Here is a 13,945-nt window from a genome sequence, read left to right on the forward strand (position 1 = left end):
GTATGTTATGATATCACATGTTGATTCAGTCAGCCAGTTGATTCGCTCGGTCATATATAATTAGGCACCGGGTATCGTGTTACATCCAACCCCGAGACATGACATAAATATAACATAAATTTTACAAATATGACAAAAGTTACTTAAGAGCAATAATTGCGTGCGCATATCTGGGGGTTATTTTTAAATAGATTCAAAATTGAAGACAGTATTTAAAGACCATCTGTTATGAGACTGACATTCTTGTCAATCACCCCCTCATGCGGTTGATCCGCCGGGTGGGCCAAAATTTGGGCCAGACGTTAGTCAGAAAACTTGAGCCCCTCCCAATCCCTTAAGGGCTCCTAGCCCAGATCCATAAACTATGTGGGTCTGCCCGGCCCACTTGCCGTGCTTAGGTGGAGCAGGGTTAAATCAAAATGTTTAAAATCGGTGAGCTTGGCCAAAGACGTCCTTCTCGTTACGCCAACTCAAGCTCACCATAACGCCGAACGCTAAACTCCAGCAAACCAGCAAAAACCACCACCACCCATTCTCTCTTCTCTCTCTTTACACACTACTCATTACTCTCCTTCCCATTGTCGTTGCCACATGCCTGCGTGAGTTCACATGTACTCTTAGACTAGCATTATCACTGTAACTTTTTTAGCTTATCATTCTCAATATCTACATTCTTTTAAGTATTGTCGTAAACCAAGCACATGTGCATGTATGAAACTTCTTTCACCTCCAATTCTAATAAATGATGGATATTATTCCTTTCCCTTCTGTGCGTGTACGTCACTTGATTTTTTCTTTTCTGAATTGGAATATACAAATAACTATAAAGAGGTTCCTAAATATTATTAATATTTTCTTACTTTATACTATCATGATTTCGGTCTTTACGCTAATTGATAAGAATTTGTTTCTAGCTTTCATAGCATAGGTTTATGCTAATGTATTTTCATATAGATTATTATTCTCTGAGTTCCAATTTATGTGAGAGAGTTTGAGTTGACACGAACTTTAAGAAAGAAACAAAGATATAGAAGCAATGTTGCAATGTAGCTCCATAAGCACCATAAATAGAAGCACATGAAATATTAGCAAAAATAGAGATTTTAGGCCCAATAGAAAGGAACGCTGTAACTGGATGGGGGAACACTCATAGATGTCAGGTGCTCGCATATATAGAATCAAAATGGCCCCACAAGTTTTGAATTCGCCGTTGGGGAATTCACACGAAAGGGAACGAGGAAGAAACTTTTGAAACTTGGGGTCTTAAACATGCCATAACATTTGTGTGGTTATATGACTTTTGAAACTTGTGGTATTAAACATTTCATAGTATTTTAGTGTTGTTTAAAGTTAAATTGTTATCAAATATAAAAATGTGTCATTCTTTCTTAAATGGTTTAATAAGGAAATATTATCATATAAATTGGAGCAAGTGTGTAAAACAGTTCTTAATTTTTCTTTATTCATGGATTTATATAAAAGAAATAAAGCATTTTGCTCTTGGTGGTTATAGCTAGAAAGTTAATAGTATTTAGTTGTATCAGTTTTATGACAGTGTACTACATATGTAAATATGTGGTGTGTAGGTACACGAGTGAAACTCTCTGTTTATGGGTGAAATGTTAAACCTGGGAAGTTCGTCTTCAATGGCTACAGTCTCATTGGCGTTGGGATTGATTAGTGTTGTGAGTTGGGGGGTTGCAGAGATACCCCAAATCATTACTAATTACAAGCAGAAATCCACTGAGGGCCTCTCTCTCTTTTTCCTCTTCGCTTGGATTGTTGGGTGAGTAGCAGAATGTTTTCTGCAGTGGCCATGCACTTTTGCTATATTATGCTATGGAGCTCTTAATCCCTACATCTCTCAGGTGTTACACTTCTGCAGTATGAACTTTGAACATCTATCCCCAACATATTTGTGAAGCCTTCTTGAATGCAGATCAGTAAAAGACTGCTTTCAATTAGTACAAACTACAAAGCTTCGTATTTATATTAGTTTCTAACTGACTTTTCTAGACATTAGTTTCTCTAATGGTTAGTTACAATTCTGCTTGCTAGTTTTGGTTTTTCTGTCTCTTCTAGGTTATAGAAAATCTTGTAGGTATTTGTATTGAGGAGTCTTGAGTGGTTCATTGTTTAGATCAATACTAGTAACTGAAATTTGCTTTTTTGCATATTAATGCTCTCATTAGTTCTGGCCTTCAAACCATGAAAGTTTCTTCTCAAATTTGAAATTTATGAATATTGTGCGCTTCCATCCTCTGTTCATTATCCAGTCCTTTAGCATATAGTCCTCTTTGCATTTCGTTTAATTTCTATCTTCCCTTTTGGTAAAATCAATAAGAAAGGAAACCTTCCACTACTTTGACATGCTATATATTCCTTCTTCCCCTGAAAGATTCCAAGGGGTGTGCATGTGTTGATAGCTGTTATTCTGTACAAGCAGATCAATATTTTATTTTATTTAATTTATTTTTTTTGTTTTGTTTTTTGTTAAACTGGAAATGTTGGTTTCCAATGCCCTTTCACACTCATTTTCTATAGAGGTCTTTGTGATATTTTTTGGGAAAATGACTATTGGTAGAGAGTATTTTTTCTCCTTATCCTTTAGTGGAATTTGACATTGAATCAATCCATTGTGCCAAGCTGATACAGATGATGGCAGGATTTATGTGACTGATCAGGCACTTTATATTTTTTGCTTTTTCCTTTATAATAGATATGAGTAATAGGAATAAACTTCTCATCTGAACTCAAAGTAGGTAATATTTTCTTTTACCTTTTTTCATTGATAAACTAGTAGAGTACAATACAAGTAAGTTCATTAAATGTTATCAGTGCTTCAGGTTCTTCGTACAATTGTGAAATGTAAAAACAAAAAAATGATACACCACCTTCCAATCATTTTTTATATTCTGATACTCAGAGATACTAGTTCTAAATATAAATTCCCCTTTTATTTTCTCTGCAGGGATCTTTTCAACCTTTTTGGTTGCATGCTAGAACCAGCCACGGTACGTCATTCATTTGCTTCCAGGCTGCAGAAATCCATTGCATTTGAACTTAATTCATACTTCTCACTTCCGCCTCTCCATATATTTTCACTGAAACTATGAGCTTCACGTGGATGTTACCGTATTTAAAATAGATGTGCCTTCATCCTTTGTGCTTGTATGCCGTTCTGTTCAGGCCTGTACTTCTATGTCTAAACAAATTCGAGAAAACAATTTCTTTCTTCTAAATTAATCGGGGATTTGATATTGAAGTAATGCGGCATAGTATCAATGAAGTTGGATTATTGACTTCTTTTCTTGGCACAAAGGCATAGGGTTGAAGATGTGGTTCCATTATTATAGTTTCACTCACTGCTTCATCCTTTAGCACTAAAGAAACTACAGATTGTGCTCTTTCTTTTTGTTGGCATGCTTGTGATTTAATTTGTGTAAAGGTATTGGCTCAATAGAATACGGCCTCACAACTTGCAGTGTGAGCTTTATTAGCAGATGAATCAGTGTCAATACAACTTCTGCAACAACTTAACAAGGTTGGACGAATTAACAAATTAATACAACAGAATAGAAAGGTCAAAAACAGTTTCTTCATTGTAATCCTGGTAGCAAATATGAAAATGCTTACTCAATCTCATTGTTTTCTGGATGCCAAAGTTGATCTACCAATACAAATGTAGCTTTGTGGTGAGCTGAAAAGGGTACAGATTCACGCAATAGACTAATTATGGTAAATTTTCTGGATTCACATGCTAACTCTTATTAAAGCAGATTTGAGTGTTTTCTCATATTATTAAAGCAGATTCACAACATTTATTTCTCATATTAGCAGATTGTTACACTTTGAAATTGATTTTGTTTTCTCATATTTCTCTTTAGTGTTTGTACGTTAGGAACTAGACGCCCTTGATTAGTTTGACTTTTGGAGGATCTAACTGGCTAATGTTAAGTATAAATGTAAGCTCGTTTATCTTGTGGCAGTTTTAACCTTATTATATATCTTCATTGGGTTACCAATACGAGAAATGAAATGTTGTTTATGTAATCCCTTTGGAGTAGTAAGTGCTTCAAATTTGCCTGAGTCAATAAGAGATTTGGGTCTCTCTCTCTCTCCTCTCTTCTCGTGTGCTCTCTCTGTGACAATTTCTAGATAGTGGAATGTGCTGCATGTTAACCAGAAATATGATGTTGTAAGCTAACTGATACTTTTTCCTTACAGCTTCCAACCCAGTACTACATGGCAATGGTAACAAATTTTCTGTAGTCTAAACTGATCTCTTTGGTTCTCGTGTAAAATTATTCTATGCAAGTCTTTGACAGAATAAAATTCTACTTTTATATACGGCAGCTGTACACGGTGACAACACTTATTCTCACTTCACAAACATTGTATTATGCCCATATCTATCCGCGACTAGAATCCAACAGAAGATGGCATGAAGTAAGGAATTTCTTTCTTGCTTCTTATAATGCCAATATGTTAAATATTTTCTTTCCTTTTTATCTCTGTCTGTGGATTGCTTGTTTCTTTTCCAAGTCAGAAGGTTGCTACTCCTGAGTTAATAAAACATATAAAATAATGCTTTTATTATGGCTGTCATGAAGAAAATAGCTGTGTATTTGGTGGAGATTACTTATTTAGTTGTTAAAGGTGTAAAGAGAGGAGAAAGAAGAGATATAGGGAATGATTCTCTTTATTATTCCCAAGAACATGTTTGAAGCAATATGTTCTGCAACCTAGTTATCCATGCTCCCAAATTTCTCTAGTATTATTACAATCTAGAGATTTATATGCCTGTCTAAAATATAAAGAACTTCTAGTACATTTTATTTTAATTAATATTAGCTGAGATAAGCTTAAATGGAGTGACTTGGACAGTAAGAATTGATATAGCCGGCCCAAACTTGTTTGGCAGTTAAGGCGTAGTTATTATTGTTGTTGTTTCGTTTCTGCACAGTGAAGCACTAACATATACCATGGCGAGCCAATCAGGGAGCAAGTGGCTTTACCCTTCCTCCTGAACCAACTTCCTTAAGTTTATTAGCCAGTCCAAAGTCATCTGACACTACCATCCAATGTTGTGGCCCGGTTGGTGTTCTTTCTCTGATCGCATGAACTTGACAAAAGATGTAGCTAGCTTTTTCCACTAGAATTACCTTTGCACGCAAAGTTATAAGAAATTGAACTTTATTTAAGATGCTATATGAAGTAATGGACTAACAACACAAAGCAAATGATGACAAGAAGGCAATAGACAAGCCAATCAAAATGCATATTTGGAATCTTAGAAACTGAAACTTGTTAAGTGGAATGTCATAGAGAAGGTCAGTTCACCAGTTTTTAGCAACTGTTGACTAAAGGATTATTCAGACTCAACAAACAAGTACAAAATTATCTTCTAAAACTGAAAAGGAAAGAATAGTTAGTTATGGCTTCAATATCATCCAGCATTGGCATCTTTTTTGGCTTCAAAGCAGCGACCTTTAAGTTTATAACCAACAAGGTCAAGCATTTTTAATTTCCCAATCTTTACTAGTGGCTCTATTATGTATCACACTACCTAACCCACAATGCGGTATTGCAGTATGACCCATCTCAGTATCTTTTTAATTTCACACTTCAAACTTAAACAGTTAATAAGAGTTCCAAAGGAAGTTAAAAGCCACAAGATGTGCCACTTAGCTTTTCCTGAGGCCTTTTGACACCTTAGGAAACTGCTTCTGTAGCTAAGAATTGATTAATATGTAGTGGTAAGGGGGTTAGTGATTTAAACCTTTAACTACTTCTAAAAGAAATATAACCTTTTAAATATTTTTAGGAGCAAGGATGACCCTGAACTGTTGAAGCACAGTAATCATACCGCTTCTTTGGTTTCCATTAAATTTTGTTGAGAATTGTTAATTTAAGAATGTTTTGGATGCAAACTAAATAAGATGAAGAGAATAAATCTTATCTTTTAGTTAAGTATGTTTTAAAGCATGTTGAATTCAAGGAAATGCAGTAGGAAGAAATTTTATCAACATCTTATTAAATTCTTAAATGTCTTTAAATAATTCTATATATTAGATAATTTTTATTGAATCTAATGTAAGTGTTCGGACTAAGTTGAAGGTCAATTTTGCTCCTAAAAATAGTTAAAGGGTCAGAGTGTTAGCCAATTAAAGTTCATGGGCTACTGGTGCACTTACAACAACAACAACAACCCAGTATAATCCCACAAGTGGGGTCTGGGAAGGGTAGGATGTACGCAGCCTTACCCCTACCCTAGAAGGGCAGAGAGACTGTTTCCGACTACTAGTGCACTTACTCAAAGAGATATATGAGTGCAGTTTTGAGGCTTATTTCAGCTAACTATTCAATCATAGCAAACTAACTAAATACTAGTTTTACAAGTTAACCTTTTGTCTTAGTTTGGATTCTTGGAACTTTTGGAATAACCTTATAATAAGCATTAAATTTATGTTTTTTGTTCTTTTAGTGTACCTGCTATGCAGAGATTTTTCTGTTCTTAGATTATGCTAAGATTACTTTTGGATGATGCTTGTCTTCTCAATGTTGAATGCAAGGTTAGTGAGAGTGGGGACTTCGAGAAGATAAGTGTGCATAATCATGGAGTAGATGAGTCAAAGAGCAGAAGAATGTCTTCGACATCTGGATTTTCTCAAAGCTCACCAATTTCTCTTCCTGGTCGCACTCCTATTGTGTCCTCTGGAGGAGATTTATACTACATGTGGGTGATTGCTCTCCAGAAGCCTTTCAAACAGCCTGATCTGTTATGTGAATGTGAATATTATATTGCCATAGCATATTTAAGAGCTATTCTCTTTAGTTGGTTTCTCTTCTTTGAAACATTTGGAGTCCAAAACAAAAAACAGCTCCTGATAAGCTTATAACTGAGTTGCAAATAGAGTCCAACCAACTATATTTTCCTATTTAATTAAGAATGTAAAGTCTGCCTTTGTTATTTTCTTATGTCAGGAAGGTATGATAACCACTTTCAGAAGGTACAAAAAATTCATAAACCTCCGGTTTGAAAAATCACATAGTAATTGCTTACTGTTTCTTGTACTAGACTTTACATACTTTGCATGTTCGTCCATAATGACCTAGTTACAGAGATTTGATGCTTCTTTGCTGGTTTTCAGTTGAATCATTCTCAATGCACTGCATCATATTTGACAATTAAAACTCCATTCTTATATAGCCTACTTATGTTAAAGCAGTAAAGCACATAACAGTCAGACTTTTACTTAAGTTGCCCACAATGATAAAATATATTTGTATACCTCTTTATTAGAAGCTCCCTCATTGATGAATTATCAGGTCAGCAAGATCTCTATCAATGAGTCATACTCCTACAGCTGGATCTTTTCCATCGCACAAAACCCCTCCTTTGGATGCAGAATTCAATTTTAAGGAGCCATTGCTTGAGGAAATCAGAGCCACAAATTCTCCACCTCCACCACACACAAAACGCATGTTGTGTTTGGTGAGCTTTTCTATGATATTCAAATTGCTGGCAATATTTCTCTCCTTTTTGGGCATCTAATATTCTACTCTCCTTTGCAGGTTTCCATTGTGACATGGTTCCTTTCTGCTGTAAATGTTCTACAACAAGATAGCATGAAACATAACCTGAGACTACAGAAACCAACAAGTGGAATTGTATTGCAAGTGGGGAGAAAGCTTCAACAGGTATTAAGATTAGTATGACCTGGTAATGATATACTCTTATGTTTCATAAGCATTAGCTTACTTTTTCACTTTTGATCTTTCCCAAAATTTGTCAACTTTCCTTACACTTTTTTTCTGCAACTGGTTAATTTTAGCTAATTATTATTATACTGTTTCCAAAGTACCCTTAAGCCAGTTTTTTTTTCTTCTTTTAACACAAACTTCTTGTCAGCAGACAATACATGGATTATAATATAGGAATTAGTAATGCAGGGATTAGTAATACTACATGAATTAGTAATGCAAAGATTATTTCTTGTTGGGTGTTTGATTCATTGAACTAAAATTGGATATGGAAGATATCATTTAAAATATTTGTTTATTTTTTAAACTAAAAAGCAATGAGTTTACACCTTGGATGCTTGACTTTCATAGGCTTCTAGAAAAAAGACGAGGACACTTTTGTCCTTTTGATGCTTTATCCATGTATAAGTTATACATGAATTAGTTATTCCATGTTGATAGTCGTATAAACTATAAAGTTATACCAAAATTGGTGTATACTCTTTATACAAGGATTAACTATACATGCTTAGAAAAGTAAACCAAACATTGTATAACTATTACAACTTTGAATAGAAAAGTAAAACCAAACATTGTCCTCATTTCTGAAAATACAGCATACAACATCAATTCTAACCTTACGTTCTGTCCTAACTTTAGGTTTCTGCATCATGTTCATGGGCGATATGTGAGTGTGCATACATTCACACAACCCAAACTAGCTTGAGAATCAGGTTATTTACCAATGCAAGTTTGGGTGTGAGTTTTACTGTATAACAATTTCCCCGTATTTTAAGTTACTTCTTCAAGGATAAATATCCAAATTCCGTAAAAAAAAAAGAATTCCAAGTTCCTTCAAAAAGATTAAATATGAGCTTAAGCATGACTTTTCTGAGAAAAGATCAGCCTCAATGTTCTTCTTCCACATTTAGCACTAAGACAGTGCTTCTTAGTTCCTCTATGGGCAAGTTTAGAAAAGAGCATCCTTCTAAACTGTGTAGGGAGTTAATAAAGCTCATCAGGGTATCTGTAGACCAAAATAACAAAAGAGGAAGACAAAGATGATCTTTTCAACTGCACTAGTCTACTGCTGCCTTTGAAATTTTTTCAACTGGGCTAGTCTACTACTGCCTTGGAAACACATGATGTTCTATTCCATCCAAAATAACCCTTAAATTGCATAAATAAATGGTATTTCCAGTATATCCCTGACTTTTTTCTTCGTTCTTCTAATCTTTCAACTCCAGAAATTCTGTAATATTGTCCTCAGCATCATTCGCTTTAGTCCAAACAGATTTAAGGAATGTTCAATACATGCAATTTTAGTTAGTGACACACAGGTGGTTTGTGCTTTGATCCTAAGCAGATTTTGACATTTCAAATATTACAGTCTTGAAACTCAAGACTTTGCCTATCTGTCTCTTTCTTCTTTTGTGATTCATGATGGGAACTTTTATTGGGAGTCACAGGTGAATATGACCTTGATGGTGAATAGCTCCACAACTAATAGCGGCGGAGTTGGATCATTCCTTGGCTGGGGAATGGCAGCTATTTACATGGGTGGACGCCTTCCCCAGATTTGCCTAAATGTATGTGATCTAAAAATCATTAATAATTTTAGTGTGGTCATTCTGTTCCAATGCATTGACGATAAGGACTACAACATCTGAACTGTCTATTAATGCATATAGACTCAATCAGATCACATAATGCAACTAAAACAATATTATGCAATCCTATGCAATTGAAATGGAATTGGTAAAACTTTATATTCCTTCATAAATGCCCCAAAGGATTTGGCCTAGTGGTCAACTAAATGGGTGCAAACCTTGGAGTTCAAATCCTAGCATAGACGGAATAGTTAGGTGTGCACAAGCTGGCCTGATGCTACCGTCATCAAGAAAAATAGTTCCTTCATAAATTTGCTTATACATGTATGACCTTATTTGAAATAAATAAGAGTGATGCCAGGATTGTAAATTTAGTGTCCAATACTAACTTGATTTTTCTTGTTCCTTCTCCCCCTCCATTTGCTTTTACAGATTAGAAGGGGAAATGTTGAGGTAACCATATATTTGTCTGGTTTGTTTTAATTATCCAATTTACTACCAAAAAGAATATTAATTGTGAGCTTGTCTCTTCTAATAATATGATATTCACTACGAAAATATTTTCTGTGAATCTTTGCAGGGTCTTAATCCACTAATGTTCATATTTGCTCTGCTAGGGAATACTACATATGTAGCAAGGTGAGGAGATCCCGACATCATCTGACTTTCACTCTTTGGATGTATTAGTCGACTTGTATTATTCAGTCGCACACTCACACTGAATCTTATCTTTCTCTTAACTTTTTCTTTCACCATATTTTTCTTTAAGTCTTCCTGCCCTTTTGTAGCATACTTGCTAGCAGCTTAGATTGGTCAAAAATTGGACCAAATCTACCATGGCTGGTGGATGCAGCAGGATGTGTACTTCTTGACACATTTGTATCCTTTCAATATACAATTCATTTCTATAATATAATTTTATCCTGTTGATCATTTCTTGTCCAACATATATTACTAAAAAGTGCAAAGGATAGTTTGAATTTCCTTTGATTGAATTTCTTGTCCAACATATCCTGTTGATCATTTCTTCTCCAACATATATTACTATGATTGAATTTCCTTAATTTCATATTTAGATACTGATTCAGTTCGTGTACTTCCGGTATTGGACCCAAAGGGATCAGCCAGATTAAAGAATAAGTGAATCCATTGATGAGACATGTTTTGGTATGCAATTATCCTACATCTCCCGCAGTATACTTTCCTGCAACATTTCTTCTGTATAACTATGGCATTTCCTCTGTTATGCTGTCACTGTATGTGGTAATTGTTAGTGCTGGGTTGCACCTTGGGTTTTATTTTTTATGTTTATGTCAGAATCAGAACATGAGGTAAGAACTTGTATTCTTAGGGTAGGTTCTAAATGCTCTGTTATTTGCAAACAGGAGTTGCTGTGTTTCGGAGACAGTATCTGCATTGCGTATTTTAGCTAATAAATTTAAATGAAATACTACTTGAATGCATGTACTATAGATATTTGTCTTGTCAAATTTAAGATGGACACTTCTTATTTTTCTTTCTTCCTTTTTTTGGGGCTTAAAGAATCTGCGTGTCATTATTCTGGCTGAACTTCTGAATATGCGGGATCACAAGCAAAGCTTTACTGACACCACAGATACTTTTTGCATTGATTTGTCATCTATATAAGATGTTATACTGCAAGTTAATGTTATAAGGTATGTTGAGATGTACCACAGCCAAGAGAAAAAAGAAACTCTACGATTGTCTGTCCCTACTTAATATGAACTTACCAAAGTGGACATACACCTATATATTAGCTTCCTCGTTTTTATAGTATCTGCGATCAAACTCTTAAATAAAACATAAAGATTTGCACTGGACAATATTTGTGTTTTGTATTATGATGCTCTCATTTTAGTTCCTAATCTAAGAAAACAGGAATATCTCTTGGTTTTCATGTCTAATCATCCCGTAACCTCATTGAATTTGTGAGGCCACAGTAGCTGCTATCCGGAATGCCTTGCACGCTGCCGAATTGGCAAGGGAGTGCCAAAACGCTGCAGTTATTTGTACAAGAAAAGCTCCAAGATATCTTCAGCTGATAATTGTCTATCCACATCCCCTTTTAAATATTTGAGCAATTTGATCGAGTTAGTTGTGTTCCCTGATTTCCTTTTCTGCTTTTCCACACGTTTTTATGTTATGCAAATAAAATGACTATTGTTCTGAAATTTTGGCTACATTTATTATAAGAATTTGCAGGGGGTGTACCCCACTAAGGCTGGTATTTACCTTTTATCTCATTTTTAAAATGTTGTGCAAAAGTATGCTCCTTTTGTTTAACTTTTTTTTAACCCTTCTACTAAGCTTCTTCTCCAACTTTTCTGTAACTCTTCTTCTTCCCCAGCCCCACAATGTGCCTATATATTTCTTGACGTATGTACGTCTTCTTCTTCTTAACCTACTTTCTTTATTTCTTGCATTCTAATTTCTCACTTCATTCCTTTGTTTTTCCTTTATTTTTATTTTTATGGGGATTAGTGAATCCTATTCTGATCCTTAGTAGTCTTTGCTGCTGAATGTACGTTACCGTTTTTGCAATTGTTTGCGTTCGTTTACTTTCACTTCATGGGAAATACCAAAACTAAGATATACGACTATTGAGTGCATTTCTACGATATGGAGTTTGAACTTAAATTTTCATGGAGTTTGAAATAGTTATCATGGGTGAAATAGTGTTAAAGGGTTATTTCAAATCATGGTATCTCGTAATAAAGTTTTGAAATAGGTATCATGAATAAAATAATAATAATTGTCTAACTATTAAATAGGCAAAATCAACGAAATCGATACGTGAAATAGTTTTCATGGTACCTCTTTTGCACCTCCCATATGTGTTGTGGAGTTCGAACAAGCCTTGCTATAAACAAAATGTAATATTATCTTTTGAATGTTTGAACTCCATGAATTATTCCTGGACTTCGAACTAATTAATGTTGAAATTCCATGAATTAATCCTGGATTTTGAACTCCACATTTCAAATTCCAAGAACAATTCATGAAGTTTCAACTAATAAATGTTCAAACTCCAATAATCGTTCTTGAAATTTTTTCATGCTTTAGTAAAGGGTATTCTTATCCAAGTATTTTTTCGTGTTGGAAAGGAGAGACTAAATATTACTATAGCGATCCGGCCGGTTATTTGTGAATTTGAGCTCCATTCCCCTATTTGATGCTCCTTTTATGTTTGTGTATTATTTTGTGACTTGCGAGGATGTTTGGTCTGATTTCGGGAAGGTTTTGGAGTGAATTAGAACATTTAGTTCCGCTGTTGGAAGCTTAGGTTGTAAGAGTTGACCAAGGCTTGACTTTTGTATAAACGTCCTCGAATTCATGTTTGGATTGTTCTAGTATGTTCGTATGGTGATTTCATCCCTTGGCGTATGTCTAGATCTGTATCTGTAGGTTCCTAGAATGATTTAACTCTATTTGTAGAAAGTTGGCAATCTGAAGGTTTGGAAAGTTCATAAGTGTCACACCTCCTTTTTCCGCACCCGCAAGGGCGCAAGAGAGTTTTTTCCAATTTAAGGACAATCGAAAGGGGATTTATTTATTTATTTCAGAGTCGCCACTTGGGAGATTTAGGGTGTCCCAAGTCACCAATTTTAATCCCGAATCGAGGAAAAGAATGACTTTATATTACAGTCTGCGTACCAGAAATCCGGATAAGGAATTCTGTTAACCCGGGAGAAGGTATTAGGCATTCCCGAGTTCCGTGGTTCTAGCACGGTCGCTCAACTATTATATTAGGCTTATTTATCTGATTTTAAATACAATTATGAACCAATGTGCCAATTTTAACTTTTAACCGCTTTTATCATTCACTGTTATTTTTATAGGACTTGCAACGTCATGAAAACATATCTCGAACCACGTTACATCAATGCACCCGTGGTTACTGACATATCTCGACTCGGTTGAGATTTAGATTTGGGTCACATAAATGTGCACCCGAATTAAGAAAAATAAATTATTAAGACGTACCTAAAGCAACTAACGTATTGTTATTTTGGGAAAGGCCGTAAAATTTGCTAAACGGCATGTCCCGGATTCTAAGTATTTTTAATATATATACATTTAGAGGGCCCCGCAGCTTCTACATTTTTGTTTGTCGAGGCTCGTCTCATTTATTATTAAAAGGAATTTACAACGTCATGGAAATGCATCTCGGGCCACGCCATAATCAATATACCCGTGATTAGAGACACATTTCGATTCCGTTGAGATTTAGATTTGGGTCACATAAATGTGCACCCGAATTTAAGAAGGTAAAATTATTAAATACGTGCTTAAAGAGGCTATCGCGTTATTATTCCGGGAGGTCGTGAGATTTGCTAAACGACCCACCTTAGGGACTGAATGCTTCAATATATACATTTAATGAGGGCCTCGCAATTTGTGCGTTTTTCTTTATTTTTGTCGAGGCTCATCTCGTCCTTATTTTAAAAGGATATCCTATAGCAACTACATTTCTTGTTGCGTTTGTCTCTACTAATTGAAAATAGTAGATAGCCCTAGTTAATTACATGCTTGCAAGTTATCTATAACAGAATTCCGAGTGCTTGCGC

At 35.1% G+C, this 13,945-nt stretch overlaps 1 protein-coding gene across 4 annotated transcripts; it reads left to right on the top strand.

Annotated features, from left to right (window-relative positions):
- The first annotated feature begins 440 nt into the window (after positions 1-440).
- On the top strand, positions 441-11,545 carry LOC107823421 (vacuolar histidine transporter YPQ3). Of its 4 annotated transcripts, none has more exons than XM_016650062.2 (14): positions 441-599; positions 1,587-1,786; positions 2,972-3,014; positions 4,228-4,254; positions 4,357-4,449; positions 6,576-6,739; positions 7,333-7,498; positions 7,579-7,704; positions 9,216-9,335; positions 9,789-9,809; positions 9,937-9,995; positions 10,145-10,235; positions 10,433-10,523; positions 11,318-11,545. In XM_016650062.2, exons 2-13 carry the CDS (start codon positions 1,611-1,613, stop codon positions 10,487-10,489), a joined length of 1,143 nt encoding a protein of 380 aa, XP_016505548.1. In that variant the 5' UTR covers positions 441-599; positions 1,587-1,610; the 3' UTR covers positions 10,490-10,523; positions 11,318-11,545. The 4 variants fall into 4 exon arrangements, with proteins under 4 accessions (XP_016505548.1, XP_016505554.1, XP_075101019.1 ...); XM_016650068.2 differs by having other exon boundaries at positions 11,321-11,545; XM_075244918.1 differs by having other exon boundaries at positions 11,311-11,441.
- Positions 11,546-13,945: the final 2,400 nt, after the last annotated feature.

Source organism: Nicotiana tabacum, chromosome 22 (assembly GCF_000715075.1).
Source record: "Nicotiana tabacum cultivar K326 chromosome 22, ASM71507v2, whole genome shotgun sequence".
Classification (NCBI taxonomy): Eukaryota; Viridiplantae; Streptophyta; class Magnoliopsida; order Solanales; family Solanaceae; genus Nicotiana; species Nicotiana tabacum.